This window comes from Megachile rotundata, chromosome 7 (genome assembly GCF_050947335.1).
Source record: "Megachile rotundata isolate GNS110a chromosome 7, iyMegRotu1, whole genome shotgun sequence".
NCBI lineage: Eukaryota > Metazoa > Arthropoda > Insecta > Hymenoptera > Megachilidae > Megachile > Megachile rotundata.
In genome coordinates, this window is record NC_134989.1 from 6,319,718 (window position 1) to 6,338,223 (window position 18,506).

General features: G+C 29.3%; 2 protein-coding genes across 10 annotated transcripts in view; one reads left to right on the forward strand and one right to left on the reverse strand.

Annotated features, from left to right (window-relative positions):
- The first annotated feature begins 1,360 nt into the window (after positions 1-1,360).
- On the forward strand, positions 1,361-3,759 carry LOC105662325 (uncharacterized). Of its 7 annotated transcripts, none has more exons than XM_076533823.1 (5): positions 1,361-1,591; positions 2,138-2,313; positions 2,404-2,543; positions 2,681-2,941; positions 3,187-3,759. In XM_076533823.1, the coding sequence occupies exons 3-5, from the start codon at positions 2,462-2,464 to the stop codon at positions 3,453-3,455; spliced, it is 612 nt and encodes a 203-aa protein (XP_076389938.1). In that variant the 5' UTR covers positions 1,361-1,591; positions 2,138-2,313; positions 2,404-2,461; the 3' UTR covers positions 3,456-3,759. The 7 variants fall into 7 exon arrangements, with proteins under 7 accessions (XP_076389938.1, XP_076389940.1, XP_076389939.1 ...); XM_076533825.1 differs by having other exon boundaries at positions 2,424-2,543; XM_076533824.1 differs by having other exon boundaries at positions 2,177-2,313.
- Positions 3,760-3,899: 140 nt separating this feature from the next.
- LOC100877118 (uncharacterized) overlaps positions 3,900-18,506 on the reverse strand; it is a 61,326-nt gene continuing 46,719 nt past the window's right edge. Inside the window, exons 6-7 of one of the 3 annotated variants that reach the window (XM_076533820.1) lie at positions 16,496-16,663; positions 6,167-6,285 (exon numbers count right to left, since the gene is read on the reverse strand). In XM_076533820.1, the coding sequence (XP_076389935.1) occupies positions 16,507-16,663 (157 nt within the window). In that variant the 3' untranslated portion in view covers positions 6,167-6,285; positions 16,496-16,506. The other 2 variants (XM_012283770.2, XM_003699481.3) reach the window with 2 other exon arrangements.

Sequence of the window (18,506 nt, forward strand, 5' to 3'; positions counted from 1 at the left end):
TTGTATTATTTGCAGTAATAAAATATTCAATACTTAAAAGCTACTTCTTAAACTGGTACGGAATTTATTTATATTAATATACAGCATGACTTCCATAACCGCAGGAGATCGCTTTCAATCTTTAGGGGGTACTTAATCTTATTACATTATGCTAATTGAAGCCATTTTCGAAATCGATAAATAATCAAATATACACAATGCTTATTTTAAAAAAAGCTGTTTTATTGTATATTTTAGAAAGAAGATTTAAGAAAATATCAAAATGTTAAAAATTTTATTCATTGCGTTATAAAAAGGTTTACATTGTAGAATATAACGGTTTATTTTAAAGTAATTCATATAAAAACTTAAAAGTATTTTTATAGTTTCATTCTGGCATGAATTGTAGAATTTTGTATGCATGTTAAAGTTAATTAAGCCAATAAAATCAATTTTAATTGAATTTTTACAAAAATGGAATAAGTGGTGCCATCTCTCCGTCGAACAGGGTGAACTACACACTTTCGAAATTGCAGTTTAATTAGTTCCTATTTTCTACCGCTAGTTGGCAACATATAAGACCGAAATCCTCAGGCTAATTAGGATTCGTCTAACTATTTTAAAAAATTGATAATAATTTGGTAAAGTCAAAACAATTCAAAGATAATTGGCCTTGCACTACAACGTAATTTGATTCATATTATAATCAAATAAATTAATAAAGTCAACTATATTATGTATGCATGTAATTATTAAAGCCTTGAAATGAGCTCATTCGCCGAATTACATTTTATAACATAATAAATAATGATGTAATTATAAACATAACACTGATCTAGATATACAAAATTTATAATAAAATCTGTTAATAATAATAAAATCTGTATAATAAAAATCTGTATAATAAAAACTATATTAACCGAATTGAAACGAGAGAAGATACACATGGCGTCATCTATCGATAGTGTGTATGAACTAATGAAGCTGCTGTTTCAAAAGTGTGTAGTTCACCCTGTTTGCCGGAGAGATGGCGCCACTAATTCAATTTCCGTAAAAGTTCAATTAACACTGATTTTATTGTTTGAGTTCACCATAATATGCATGAAATTAAATAAATAAAAAATTATTTGCACGAAAAATATATTTAACATATATTCAATATTTAACAATGTTTTCCTACGGAAATTTCATTTAAATCTCTGTTATGTATCTTATTGCTTTTATACTATAAAGTACTTTAGTTTTTCATTATCCCCATAAAATATACCAATGTTCACTGTTAATATCAGGTACATCCTATATATAAAAATGTGTTTCATATTACGATATTGCAAACGTGCATGCGCGTTGCTCTTTATCGCCAAGCGTAGTCGAACCAATCACAATTAAGGTGTGCAGATCAAATGTGAACTCGTACACGTGATCTGCATTGTCCTTATGCCTTATAGTTTCTATTTAGAGAGTGGGTTTCTATAAACAATGTTCATTGTAGCCGTTGAACGAGATGTGATTGAACTCGAAACAATTTTTCATAGTTTACTGTGCACGTCTACGATTAGTTTTGAATATATTTGACAGCACGTCGAAGTACATCTACATAAAGTCAGAAGGGGTAGGTTTACGATCTTTGTTTACATGGATATTGTGCGATTAGTATCTACACTTTTTCTGAATTTTCCATTAAATTAGCTGAAAATGAAAAACTTAATTTACGGCGGATAAAGATGTTAATTAATCGTTTGTTTAATTGTTTACAAATTCAGTTCTGTAGCAGTTCATTTTATCCACAAATGCAATTTCGCGGTTCAAACATTTTGAAACAAAGAAACCCATATTTTTGTTAAACAATATTCTTCATGTAATTGTACATAGTACAGTAACGATTAAGCAAGATAATATTCTTTTACACGTTACTTTAATTTTCTAAAGTAATAAATATTTACTTTCATTATAGTAATGAAAGTAATAATTAATTATAATTAGTCATTTTTTTTAATAAAAAAATTAGTTGTAGTTGTTACTGTGATAATGTGTGTTGAATATTAATTAAGAATAGTAGGAACATTTGAAATTTTACAATGTTAATAAGTAATTACCAAGAGTTTAATATTATTTAAGGCAGAAATTTATTTATGCTTAATTGAAACTATAATTAAAGGTATCAAATAGATATCGTTGTTACATGACGATACTTCAGTGCCCTATTATTCCTAGATGCAAGGATAAAATAAGCTAAAAGCTCCGATTGATTTTAATGAACGAACGGTTGGGCCAATGACCATAGCAGTCGAGGCCCAAACGATAAAATCAACAACGAACGGTTACTGTTTGCAGGTAGAAAGAATACATGACTCCTATTCTAACCTTAAATCTCCTATTCTGCGACTGTATCGGTTGCAATCAATCAGACTATCTTCTTTTCAGCTGTTCGATTACACTTCTAGATTTCAAAAGAATTAACTTCCGATTTCTTCGTGCAACTATGTCCATCAAACTTCTCAGCGTTTTCCTACTGCTGTTCGTTGTACAGAACATCTATAATGCTGTGAGTTATGGTGAAAAAGGTTCGTAATAAAATGAAAAAGAATTGTTTAAAAGTTTGGAAAATGAATATTTTTTACATACAAAAAAAATTAACTACTTTAAGATCGGTAATGTCAAATGTGACTATACCATTAATGTATATTCGTTTTGTTGACAGATGAAAATTGGTTGAACTCCGTTTACTACAATTGGAAAACCGGATTAAAAGACAAGTTGAACGCCGCAGAATCTACCATATGTCCCCATAATGCTCCTTGTTACTGCAAAAATCTAACCTGCAATTGCTGCGCAACTTTGGACATACCGAAGATCGTTAATGGGAAAACGTGCGTTGCAGTTACCTACCTACCACAAGACCTTGGTATTAAAATACTACTGACTCTAGACGGGAAAGAACTTTTTTCACAGACTATTTCAGGTAATCATTTCTATTTAACATAATGTTTTTTAATATTCTTAAAATAAAAATTGAAAGTTAAATAATTTTCCTTCAGTGAAATTTACAGACTATTTCAGGTAACTCTTTCATCTTAATTTCTATTTAGCATAATACTTATTTGTTTCTCAATATTCTTCAAATAAAAATTGAAAGTAAATTTTCCCTCAGTGAAATTGACCAAAGAATTTGCTATCGATTTTATCAGCGATTTCAATTTATTACAGTGAGAAATCCACCACCAATTTGCATAGTGATTCCTTATGTACCAGTCGGAAAAGTCTGCGTTCGCGTCTACGATATCGAGGTCGTTGGATATAAAGTGCACATGTGCGTCGACCTGGTGGCACCACGGGTCAACTACGTACTGCATTTCGATTGCTTTGAAATTGGATTCGGCGGAATCCCAGAGCTGCTTTCTGGATACGCAAGTAACGTGAAAACGACGCAGGCAAAACCGCAAATTAGTCAGCCGGAAATTAAAATTCAACCGTAGCGAAATGCCATTACAGAATGTAAACGTTTTAGCCATCGATTTTTGAAAACTACTCTTATGCAAGGGATGTTCGTTTTCAAGTTTCACGATGTTACGCAGTACTTTTAGCAGTATTTTGCGAAATCACAACTGTACTTTTTATACTTTTATATATACTATAGCAATAATTATTAGTTTCTAAAATAAGCCAAAGTTGAATCAAAGATCTGATTTTTGTGTTGGATTATAAAATGTATTACGTTTTGAATATACGAATGTGTATAGATATAATGTAATAAACAAATCATTTTATTGTTCAATTTAATATTGATATCTTTATTCTTCTCTGTTATGAACAATAATTGTTTTTGTGCAGTTTGAAGTAGTTTAAAGATGACGTTAATGTTATTAAATAATAAGAAAATATTGAATTTGAGAAAGGTTTAAAAATGAGAACACGTGTCCTTACGTAAAACAGGGCTTGCAGAGGCCAGCTCATTTTATTTAGGAGGCATATATTTCCGTTTTGTACACAAATGTATACGTACACATGTATACTGAAAATGCTCTATACAATCTTTAAAATAAAGTTATCCATGTTTTCACTGTCATTAATGAGGTTTGTATTCGTATAATCGTCTAGATTCTAGACTTTAGCATAAAATTAACATTAACAAGAGTCACATTTCTTTCTTTCTTCGTATCATTTTTTTCCATTTTCATCTTTTCTTGTAACTGTATTCAATTTTCGTTCAGTCGTTTTTGTGGGTTCTAAAACTATCCGTTGAAAAATTAATCTAAACATCATTTTTAAATACAATTCTTCGAAGCAAGTGTAAATGTTAAAAGATCAATACATACGTACGATAAAAAAAAACAGTGCACCCTGTTACTTTCAGAAATTAAGTACCTTTAGTAACATTAGCGAACGAATCTGTTTAAAATTTCGCTTCCATACCGTTTACAATATGTCGGAAAATGTATATGCGTGTACTTTATATATGTATTTCTTAAAATATTAAATGAGTAGTGGCCGTTCGAGGGACAGTTTCTCGCCTAAGTTCTTTGAATACGTACGTGTACATACATATAAATTTCGATCAACACGTATTTCGCTTATTCCTGTATTCGCAACTTTTCCCGCTGGTGCAGGGCCGAATTAAAGCTTCTAGGGTCCCCAGACTATTGCAAACTATACACGAGTTTGAGACCTCAAAATTTTCTAATGTACAGTTTAAAATTCACAAATTTTTAATTTACAAATTTTGGGAATTGGGAACTTTGGAACATAGGAGATGTTAATATGAAGAGTTGGGACTTTAGGATTTTGCTATTTTGAAAAACTGGGTTTTAGAACTGTAGAATTATTAGACTTTGGGACTTGGTAAATTTGGGATTTTAGAATTTTGCTATTTTGCAACTTTGGCACTTTGGGATCTTGGAATTTTGGAATTTTGGAATTTGATAAATTTGGGGTTTTAGGACGTTGCTATTTTGGAAATTTGGCATTTCTGGACAGTGGAATTTTGAAATTTTGAGACTTGGTAAATTTGGGGTTTTAGGACTTCAATATTTTGGAAATTTCGAATTTTTGCATTTCGGAATTTTGAAATTTTGGGACTTGGTAAATTTGGGGCTTTAGAATTTTGCTATTATAGCAATTTGGATTTTTAAGACTGTGGATTAGTCAAATTTTGGGACATGGCAATGTTGGAACTATAGAACTTTACTATTTTGTAAATTTGGCATTTTAGGATCTTAGAATTTTTTAATTTTGGGATTTTAGAACTTTGGAATTTTTTAATTGTGGGGCTAGTACTTTTGGGACTTAAGGAAATGTTATATTGAAGATTTAAGACTTTAGGATTTCACTCTTTTGGAAATTTATGACTTTCGAACTCTGCCATTTTGGATATTTGGGACTATAAAATTAAAAGTTTTTAAACTTTGTAATTTTAGAACTTGAGGGCTCTACTATTTTGCAAATGTGGCTACATTTGGATCGTGGAATTTTCGAATCTTGAAACTTGGTAATTTTAGGACTTTACTATTTTAAAAACTTTGGATTTGGGAATTTTTCGGACTTGAGCATTTTATTATTTTAAACTTGGAACTTGTGGAATTTTTGGAAATGTACTTTGTAAGTTTAGAACCATAAAACATAAGTTTTACACATGACTTAAATTGTGGAATTTTCAAACACACAATTCACAACAAAAACCTCAATTAATGGTTAACCTCAACCTTAATGGTTAACCCTAATCTTAATATTTAATTCGGCCCTGCGTCGATAAACGTACGTACGCTAGTAAAATTCTGTAATTCATCAGGCTTGAACGAAATAGAATTTATAATAGTAACAACGGATATCGATCGACATTCGTTACGATCCATTGAAAATATGGCGTCCACTAAGTTAACACGTGGTTATCTTCCGCCAACTTAGCGGACACATTTTCGCTTTCCGTTAATCATTGAACGACGATCTTAATAACAAATAGAAAGCATAAATGTTCTATTACAAACACTATTTTCGTTCACTTCCCTTGCATTATTCACGATAAATAATGTCATGAATCTGTACCGTTAAAGAGTTTGTACGGTACATCGAACGACTCTAAATGACAAGAATTGTACTAACGTGATATTAAACAGTAGCAATAAAATATTAATAATATTAATAATAATAATAATACAAATCGTAAAATAATCATAGCAATAACAATAATATAGTGCGCGATAAGAACTAATATGTGGCATAGGAATATGTTTCTCTTGAAATATGCAATTCTGAATATGAAATGTAATGGATGGTAAATGTGAATCACCGTTAGCTTCGCTCGTTATTCCCCTAAAACAAAGTATAACACATTTATAAAACCATGAAAAATATGGCGCGGAACTTCTCGCATTCTCTACGATTCGAAAGATTTGCCGTCGATTTTGCACGAACGTTTTTCTCGCTGAAATAAGAAATGCTGGGAGAAAAACAGAGAACGATATTTAATCCTAAATGAAAATCTCTAACGCTTTTAAAATGTCGCGATAACTTAAGTTTTATTTGTTGCGCACGGAAGGAAGTTCCCGCATTTGAGACTCATTATTGTAAGACAGTACGTTTCCGTTTCTTGCATGGTCGCATCTATCATTTAAGCGTGCGGCTGTGTGAGTGTGCGTAAACAACTCTTTCCGCACACGTACCTGTGTTTACGAGTTCGTACACTGTCCTCGGATTAAATGTACACATTCAATAATCTCTTATAGCGTTGTATTGTGGGTACCAGGAACTTGTTCATACAGAAAGGTTGATTCGCTGCTTTCAAAAGGATGCGATCGTGAAATTAAATTTTACTAGTCTGATAATAATTCATGAAATATATTTTTCATATAATATCTTTGTTCCGTATTGAGTTTCAATTTTTAGATTTAATGTTTTCGTGTTTTTAAATGTGCAAATTTATATATTTTTGGAGTTTCAAATTTTTTAATTTGGAAAGTGGATTTTTAAATTGTTAACTTGCAAATTATTTCAGTCTCGAGTAAATCTACGAATTGCACAGATGTTAGATGCAGAATTTGCAAATATGTTAATTAGGGGATTTTCGAATTTCTGAACCTAAATTTTTATATACTCAAGTTCTTAAATTATCAAATTTGCAAATTAGTAACTATTTAAATTCCACAATCGAATTTATCGAATACAAAATTTTCCAATTTTCTAATCATTCAATTTTAAAATTTTTCAATCATTCAATTTTTAAATTTTCAAATCTTCAAATTGGAAAATTTTCAAACTTTTAAATTATCAAGTTTTCCAATTTCCAAATTCTCAAATTTTCAAATTTCCAACTTTCCAAATTCCCAAATTACTAGATTACCAAGTTCATAAGCTCCCAAATTCCCAAATTCCCAAATTCCCAAATTCCCAAATTCTCAAATTCTCAAATTACCAAGTTACCAAATTCCCAAATTCCCAAATTTTCAAATATTCAAATATTCAAATTTCCAAATTTTTAAGTTATTAAACTTCCAGTTATTAAATACAAAATTCTCAAATTTTCAAATCATAACATGTTCAACATTTAAATTTCTAAATTTTCAAATCCCCAAATTCTCCAACTGCGAAATTTTTAAATTTCTAAGATTTTAAATACAAATCATTAAATTTTCAAACTTTTAAATTATCCAATCCCCAAATTTAAAAATTTCCAAACCTTAAAATTTTCAAAAATTCTTTCATCTTTAAAGACGTTAGTTTTTAAATTCCTAATTTCTGTATTTTTCTATAACATGTTTAATGATCTAAGGAATTTATTGAATGTTTAGTACATAATCAGAAAAAGATTAAAAAAGGAAAATATTTACTTCGTTTAATGATATTTAAGAGTATCATGTTTTGAACGTGCTAAGTTCTGATAAGATATGTAGCATTTTGAATTCTTTGCTAAATTAAATCATGTATTTTAAGCATCTGTAGTGATTTTAAATTAGTTGGTATTGGAAGATGATGATTTATATTTTATATACATATATGCGTGAAATTTGGAAATTTTGGAATTTTAGTATTTTGGAGTTTTGGAGTTATGGAATTTTGGAATTTTGGTATTTTGGAGTTTTGGAGTTATGGAATTTTGGAATTTTAGAATTTAAAATTTCAGAGAATTTTGGAAATTTAGGGATTTATTAAATTGAGCATTTAGAAATTTACAAATTCACAAATTCAGAAATTTGAAAATCTAGAAATGTGATCTGAGAGTTTACAAAGTTGGAAATTTAGAAATTTGGAAATCTGAAAATTTTTGAAACCTAATAATGTGGGAATATTGAAAATCTGATAACTTGGAAATTTAGAAGTACGAAAATTTGAGTATTCAAAAATTCTGGAATTCAGAAATTCAGAAATTCAAAAACTCAAAAATTCAGAAGTTCAGAAATTTAAAAATTCAGAAATTCAGGCATTGAGAAAGGTGTAAATTTCAAATAGTAAAAATTTGGAAACTTCAAAAATTGAAATTTACACATTAGCGTTCCCAAAATGAAAAGTGAGTGATAAAACTCCTCTCCCAAGACAAATCGTAATTCAAAGGAAACTATCCTTGCACCCAAATGTACATTATGCATATAGAATTCTGTTAAGTTCATATATCTGTGTTTATATCTATTGTTTCCTATATTCTCTTTTTTAACGGTACAAACATATACGATATCTGTATATATTATATTGTATTGTATATATATATGTATATATATATATTTATATATATCTATACGCACAACCACTCTGTGTGTCCAATTACACACGGCTACATACAAAATCGTATGCAGAATATGGTCACTTATGAAATTCATCCGTTTAAAAAATATACATATATATGCATGTGCGCGCATGTGTGTTATAGATAATTCTGCGTATGTGTGTACACGTACATAATGTATGATACATGAAAACATAATTCAAGAATATATATATATATACACACTTTTCTTTTTCTTTATACTTATTTATATCTTATGGTATTTAGTGGGGTATAATCGGTCTTTAATTTTATCGATGAACACTTCTATGACGACGTTTAGAATTGTATTTCTATTCTTTATATTCCAAGTCCTACATTGTTTATACGTTAATATTTTTTATATTATTGTTTTCAAATTTTCTACTTTTTACCTACTTTTATCACTTCTGCATAAATTTATAGGTTCATGAATATTTTAATTTTTGAATTTTCATTTTGCAATTTTTTAAATTTAGGAATTCAGAAATTGAGACATTTAGAAATTATGAAATTTAAGAATTAAAAAATTTGGAAATTTTGAAAACTGTGTAACTGTAAGTATAGAAATTTGGAAACCTAGAAACTTAGAAATTAAAAAACATAGAAAGGTAGAAGTTTAGTAATCTAAAAGTCTAGAAATCTAGAAATTGACAAATCGAAGCATGTAGGAACTAAAAAATGTACCAACACCAAATTAAGAAATTTCCAAATGTAGTAATATCAGGCTCCCAAATTTCAAAATTATCAAATTACCAAATTACCAAATTACCAAATTATCAAATTACCAAATTACCAAATTACCAAATTACCAAATTACCAAATTACCAAATTACCAAATTATCAAATTACCATATCAAATTTCCAAATTTCCAAATATAAAAAATTGAAAATTTATAATATCGCAAATTGAAAATTTCTTAAATTTTCCTTTAGTGACTTGGAAATATAGAAACATAGAAATGTAGAAATTTTGAATTCTCAAGCTTTAAACTTCCGAATTTATCTCAAAAGTTTATCAAAATTTCTATATTTTGTTCTTCTTTCAATTTATATATCTTCAGCATATGTAAACATCGTCGAAGAAGTTTCTGCTAAATCGATTGAATCCACGTACATGCTTAAAAATCCTTAGTAATTCAATAGACACTGTTTATAACAATTACACAATAACTGTTACGCACAAGACACAATTCTCTTCATGATCTTTAAATACAATAAAAATAGTATGAAATACACAAAAATGATTTGATTCTTTCTTCAAACTCCTTTAAACTTTAAACGATCAATTTTCAATCAAGCATTATTTCAATCACGATTAAAAATTGAAACAATGATATTTGTTACTAAGGATTCGACACACGTAAACATAATTTTTTTCTCATATAAACAGCAATGTTATTGTGCTTCACGACGGATAAATGGAAGATTCGTTTTATGTTTCAATTTCGATCAAGTGACACCAATTCTCTGCAGTTCCATTATACTTATTTTAGATATTGTAGCATGATTAACACTTTGAGTGCCACTTTAAAATCATAGTAAACTTCTTCATTTAATTAGTTAGTGATTTAATTTTCAATGAATCTAATCAATTAATTTTAGAATGTGTTGTTACTTTTTATTGGACAAGCTTTCACGTATTTAACAAAAGCGTTCATAATTTATAATTCATAATTCATAATTTATAATATATAGTATATAATATATAACATATAATATATAATATATAATTTATAATTTTATAATTTATAATTCATGATTTAGAATTTAGAACCCATGAGTTATAAATTGTAGTCCGTGATTTATGATTTATAATACATAAATTATAATTTAGAATCCACGATGTATAATTAATAATACATATTTTATAATTTATAATTTATAATATACAATTTATAACTTATAAATTATAATTTATAATTTACGATTTGTAATTTATAATTTATAACTTATAATTTGTAATTTGTAATTTTTAATTTATAATTCATAAATTGTAATTCAAAATGCATAATATAAAATGTAGTTTAAAAATTTAGTAACAGCCCTAATTTATAATTTTTCAACGAAACAAACAAATATCATAATTTATATGTAGTACTCATGGTACTCAAAGTGTTAAAAGATATCGCAACAGTTGGAATGGTTAGAACTATCTGTTGTCTATGTAACTACGATCAAATTCACAGAGAATGAACGAACAAGCATTTATAAATAATATATAATTGAAAGAAGACGATTGCACGGTTACGGCGATAAGGCGATGCAACTGGATAAATTTCTATCGATATTCATCGTTATCAATTTCTAAGTCCAGCCATAAATGCTACTTGCACTTGTATATAAATATAGTTAAGGCTAGAGATTTCCAGGTATAAATTGAGTCTATTCAGAAAATTGTAAAATCAGAAAAGGTTCATGCAATGTTGGTGACATTGGAAGACTTGCAGCGATATGGAGACTGTTTTCATGTTTTACATTTTTCACGTTTTTCGATCATTTAAATTTGAGTTAATGCAAAATAAAATATTTGAAGATCAAGTCCTTTTGAAATAATATAATCAACTAATGACATCAATGAACTGAAAACTTGAGAATTTGGTTAATTGGAAATTTGGAAAATTGGGGATTTCAAGTTTACGGACATAGAAATTTGGAAATATGGAAATTATGGAATTTTTTAATTTAAAAATTCTAGGGTTTGTTAGGTTAAGGATTCGGGAAGTGGAGAGATTTGAAATTTCTAGATTTGTAAACTTGAAAAATTGAAAATTTAGGAATTTAGGTACTTTGGAATTTCTGAATTTAAAATTTTGGAGGTTTTGAAATTTAGAGATTTAGAAAAATAAGAAACCAGAAATTTCAACTAAGACACTTAAAAACTTGTAAATTTGAGATTTTGGAAATTTAAAAATTTTACAAATTAAGAAATTGATAAATTGAGAATTTGCAACTTTGAAAGTTTGAAACAATAGAAACTTGCACATTTAAAACTTTGGAAACATAGAAAGTGGAGCTATCACCATATTGCTGCAAATTTACCAATCATCAAGAGATAAATAAATAATTTGGTCCCTGAATGAAACCAACCGCAACGTTGAGAAGAGAATATTCTCATAAAAATGTTGAGTACTCTGAATCGAAACTCTGAGGCTCGGTTTATTCTTTCTCCAACAAAAAACCGAGATATCACAATTTTCATGTACCTCACAAGAAGTCACTGTGAACGGTACATTCTGAAATTTGATACAAACCTAATTCGTGGACATGATCGTCACCAATAAACTCTCCGCAGCATTCCTTTCACGAGACTTCTCGTGAGGCACAGTCGGCACATCGTGTATCGTGAAACGTAGCGATTTTCTCGTTACTTTCTTCGTATTCCAGCCATTTCACTTTCACTTTGGAAACTCGTTCGTTAACTTGAACTCACGTAACCGAATACTTAAATAATGTTTTTGCTCGCAACGAAAGAATAACCGCGAGCGATTCGTGCACTTGTATCGGAACGAAATTCGTAGACGTTCGGGTAGAAAAGCAAGAAGAATGAGCTCGAAGAAACGGTACGGCAATAGTTAAACGAAAAGTAGCGGAAATAGAAATTCGGGGCGATGAGAAGTTCTTACGTTATTTTATGAGTTTAGGAAGAAAAATGAAAAATCGTAAAAGTCTGGCTTCGTGCATCGGCCATCATGGCCAATTAAATGCATCGTCCTCGTCTTTTACCGAAGAAGGGAACGCAAACTTCTTAATCGATTACACGAAGCTAGTCGAAAGTACTTTTTATGAATCCCGCCATGTTGGCGAGATTTGGTAACTTAAGTCGATGTGTCTGGTCCCCGTTCTCGAGATAATAATACAGTAAGTTATTATATCGTCACATCCCTGATCAATATCTATCGCATTAATCATTAATGTGCTAATATAACACACACACGTATATATTAATATATATGTATATATATCTAAGGTACGCGTTATACTTCGAAGTCCGTGTTTTCGGATATAGTCCGTTTCGTTCTATTCGAAAGAAACAATTAACGGAGTTTTTACTTTCCCTTACACACCTTTCGTGATCGTTTAATGTACTTAATGTTAATTTACGAAACGATTTTTAACATTTACTGCGCAAGCTTAATGGTAGTTTGTATTGCACAAATTTTCGCGTCTGACATTTACAGAATTTTTGATATATATTAATTATGAACATTTTAATTATTCGGTGAAATAACTTTCAGTGATTCTAATAACTTTCATAGATTGTATTTAAAACTTAATTATTTGCCTTTAATTTTACGTTTGTCGAAGCTGATTCACGAAATAACTCCTTTAGGCGCCGCCATTTGTTAGCAAAATACCGCGAAATTTGATTCGTAAAGAATGATGTGTTTAAAAGTTGAATAGAGACGAATAATAATAATACATTATTCTATGTCATTGAAGTAACGTTTGATATAATTTTATATAATCAAAGTAACATTTAATATAATTAAAGTGGCACTTATATATATCAACAATTAGAAAAACAAATAACAATTGCGAATAATGTAGATATAGATATTAAAATGTAATTAAAAGGGTCTTTTAGTTTTCGTGTAAAATACGGTTTTACTCATTTGGAACCGTAAGTTGAAAATAAAATTGTCTGCAAAAATTTGTTATTTTTAAATGTAACATTGCAGTTTTGTTATTCTTAAGTATAACATAAGAAACATAACGAATAAATAAAATATTTTGATTGTAGATATGAGCAATTTATTATAATGTGGCAACTCCACTTTCTGCATAACAATAAATAAATTGTAAACTAAAATTTTATATTTAATAAAACGTGAAATAAAATTTTTATTATAAATGGAGTTGTCTAATGTTTGTAATAAAATACTCATATCTACAAAATGAATAAAATTTATTATTTACATAACATTGGAGTACACCATTGTTTATAAATTAAATTTCGCGCTATTTTATTGAAAATGGCGTCATTTAACTTTGTTGACTATTTTATTGACTCTTATTAAAGAGTTTTTAACGTTAATTTTTAAGTGAATTTTTGAAATATCCGCCATACTGATCTGAACTGAATGTGAACTGAGTAGCGGCAAAATTCAAATCTGTTTATGCAAAGATGAATTGTTATAGTGGAATAAATAAAACTGTTATAGTGAAATAAATATTCTTAATAAAATAGATGTTTGTTATTGATTTAATCTGCAATAGAATCAGTTTTAATCTTATATTAATTTCAACATTTGTATGTTAACGAAATTTTATAACAAAATAACAAAATTAATGTCTTTATCTATTTACAACTATTATTATCATTGATTATATAATAGAATAAATTTTAGTATTTATACGAAATGCTTCAATTTATTCTGTTATATTATCAATTTTGTGACAAAAATTAAATAATATTTTTGAGTATGCATTTATAACTCTTTTCTTGAATCAACGTTTGACCTCAACTTTTATCAAATATAAATTAAACCGATAATAATTTCTTTATCAATTAAAATGAATAAAGAAAATTAATGCTGTAATAAATTTTAGTATTCCATATTAAATTGATACATTCATTTTGTCACTTCGCTATGTTATCTAATAAAGTTCTTGCCATTTCTAGATTATCTAATCTTCATTATTCCTACATATATTTTGAGAATAATAACTAATAAAAAGACGCAAGAAATATTAAACTATAAGAAAGTTTAAAAGCATTATTCCATTAATGAAAAAAAACTTTTACTAATTGAATTATATCATTTAATCTTTTTTGAAACGGAAAAAACTTTTTGAGTTACTCGATAAAAATTAGTTCTCATAAAAACATCAAAACTAAAATACAAAAAAGTTGAACCAAGATTAAGACTGATTCTGTAAAGATTCTTATTTCATCATCTACAAAAATATATTTAATCATTCTATCATGAAAATTTCTATAAATTTGATTTGAATTTCCCGCCATTATATTCCTTCTGTGTCTTTCTGTTCAGATCAGTATAATGATAATTAATTAAAAACGTGGACACAGTTTCTTATTCCCTAGAGAATTACTAATAAGTTTGAGAAGTCATCAAACTTATAAGTTCTATAACTAATGCTGCCCGTCCGCTGGCGTCATCTTAAGGCAAACGCAGAAAAAGTACATTTAAAAACTCGACCGTGGTACTTACGAATACGATCCAAAGTGTGTCAGGTATGAAGTGTAAGCTGTGGCTCGCAACCGTAACTTGATATCATAATTACAATTACAGGGTAATTAAAGTTATTCTCCGTTTGATATTTAGGTCGCATAGAACGAACCGGATTTTCATTTCCGCGATCACTTCCACGTTTCCTTTTACCGTTTCTTTTTTTATTGTCGGCCAGTCGTCTTGTTCGGCGGTGAACATCTCCAACAACGATTCTTGGCTATCCAGCTCGCAGACCGTGGACAATTACCACAAAGAAAAAACAAAAGTATTTACGTAGTACAGTGTCGCGCGCAGGACGATGCGGAACGAGGTTCTAATACGAAATTCTATCACAGTTTCTCAAACTTTCGCGTCGCACTGATCATTACCGTTGCGGATGCGATCCGATCTTTCGGCGTCGACCTCGAGATCCTCCATATTGAAAGCAATCGAGGCGTGAACGTTTCGTGCGTGCTTCGAATAAACAATTATTCGAAATATTCGAATAATATAAATATTCTTTGTATTATGTTCTGGCTGTTCACCTTTGGCACGTGATTGACATATCGGTCATCAAACATGGCGGACTTTAAATTCGCGGCGAAGAAATCGACCAGGGCCTTCAATTCTGGTGCTTTCTGCAATTTCAAAAACACCTGGAAACAGGAGAAATACAGGGTGTGCTAATGTGCGAAGATATTAAAGATGGCAAAAATAGTATGATGATCATTTAAAATATTCATTTTAAAATTGCTACTTAATTCATTCAGTGACTCGTCACTGAAATTTTCAAATATTGTGACTAATTTCCTGAAGCCCTACTGAAGTCTTTTAGTTTCTTTTGGACTCAGTATCCTTTGTTCAGATATAATTCTTTCGATCGGCACTAAAACTCATTGATTTCACAATAAAGTGCCATACGTTTTATTGGCACACCCTGTACACTATAGGACAATAATATCATAAGAATAATTGCATTTCGTTTGCAAATGTTTTCAGCTGAATTTTATATTTATAAAAAAGAATTATTAATATATGTTAGGCTATTAGCCTAATTGTAAATGCAGCCCTGGATCGACGGTTTAATATCTGCGTCGCGTTTCAAGGTAACGGTCCAATGTCACCAGAAAAGCAAAAAAAAAAAAAAATACGATAAAAAGACCACGCGAGAGAAAAAAAAAGAGAAGAGAATCTTCCAGCCTGACTGGCCGTGAAGTCAGTCTTTTTTTCTTTCTCTGTCAACCTCACGCCTCGTTGGCCTTCGAAAGATCTCCAGAGGTCGACCTTGGACGGATCATTTCGTAAAAGCCGAATTGCATCTTCTTCGATAAATCTCGAACGGTTGTTCAACGACTACTTTTGCGACGACGATTCTCTATTAGTTCTCTCTACCTTCCCCTCCCTCTCCCCTTCACCGATCCTCTTTCCTTATTCTTCCATCGGATTCGATCAAGTCTTAATATCTTCTCGTTCTTCGCTTCTTTTTTTCTTTTCTTCTCACGAGATTCATTCGCATTTCTTTGCTCGTGATCGATCGAAAGAAGACTGTTGTCACGAATACGATTTATGGAATTTTCATTCAATCCAACGAGGATCGATCGATTTTACGTACAATCGAGCGAGCTACGGTATCCTGCGTTCTAAATCTTCGTGAAGCAAACTATTGTTGTTGGTTTCGTGCATCGATGCCGGGGATGCCTCTTCCGGTTGTTCACCGCCGCTTAGTTCTAATTGGCCTGTACTGTCACCGCTGCTGGAACCACATTCCCCGTCGACGAATCTGAAAATCAGTTTCTTCCTCTTAGTTTTCTGAACAAAAAGCTCGCGATATATGTTATTAATGCGTGGTTGGAACGTAGGATCTCTTTTCCTCAAACATTTTACGCTTCAACATAATAAGATCTTTGACGTTTCCATTTTCGCGACGGTGTTTGAAGAGATTTGTGCAAAAACATTTGATTGATGGCGAGAATTGTATTGTGATAGCTGATGTGCGAGAGACGGGAGTATTTGGAATGAGATTAAATATGCTTAAAAGATTTGAATACTTTTAATCTCGCATTTTTAATCTACAAAATAATTTTGTAAACTGCATTGATACTTATTTGATTGAAGTAAATTCGGGATTTTTTAGAAGGACAAAATATTTGTGACTATAGAATGAGTAATTTATTATTAGATTCCGAAGAATTTTTCAAAAGTCGACTAACTATTATTGATAACAATACTGAATTTGTTAATTAATTTATAGTAAACAGCACTATGTTTTAAGTGAAATTTAAATATTCTATAGTATGGAATTATTTGATGAATTCATTAAAAATAATTTGTAAAGAACGTATTGTATAAACAATTTTTATAAACATATAATATACTTTCAGAAAAACTGTATATAGAAATAGTTTTTTATACGTCCATATAAAATATATAAAATTATGTTAATATTAGGGGTACCGAAAAGTAATTAAAATTTTGTTTGCTGGCGAAAAATATTTATTTATTAAAGAAATCTTAAATCAACAAAATAATTTCCATCACTTTCTAACGCTTTTTGCCAGCGTAAATACAATTGTTCCCTACTTAAAAAAAGTCCTTCGATTTTTCATAGAAAAGCTTTGAAATCATCGAAGAAATTTTGATTACTTTTCGGTACCCCTAATATGTAAATACCGATTTCTATTATGATTAGTTAAATTATGATTAGTCAAAGTTATAAAGCATATTATTTTCTTTTCTTAAATAAAATAGGTGGAATTGTAAATTACTGTTTGAATGACATTTAACAGTGACAGTTTATTAATTGAACATTGCACAAATTCTATTTACTTGCAAAAAAGAATCGTAAAGAGTATTAAACCATACATGATCAGAAATCGAATATCGAAAAGTTTTATGTGCGTTTAGAGATATATATATGACGAAAATTGACATGAAAGTTGAATGATTTCACAGGGTCAATGAGGCGCGAAGATAAATTTTCAAAGTCAAACTTTTTCGGAGTAATTAAAATCATCGATGTCTTTGCAAACAAAGTTATACGGCTTTATCTGGTGAAAGATTAAGTTCGATAGTTGACGATTGAATTCACAATATTTGTGCCTATTTGTAAGAAAAGGAACGATAAAGTTGTTACAAAAAGTATCAACTTGTTTATCTTGTGTAACTTGAGTAATTAATTGGTCGATGTTAATATATGTCTGTACGTGCATGTTATAAATTAATATATTATTAATATACTATTAAATAAAATTGATATGCTACATTAATATATTACAAATTCATTTACGAGTACATTATAATACTGAACTTCTTTATTCAAAGTTATAAATGAATTATACTTCCATTATGATTTATAATGTTATAAATTAACACACATGGTATTATAATTTGTATATACGAATTAAGATATATGTTATATATATTATTAATTATATGTAATATATTTTATATGTTACATAATGTTACTTACAGTATTTTACATTAATTATATGAAGTAATATACATATATGTAATATATACGTAATATACATATATGTAATATATGTGATATATACATATATATATGTATACCTATATGTATATGTGTAATAAATATTAATTTATAATACTGTACATTACAATGT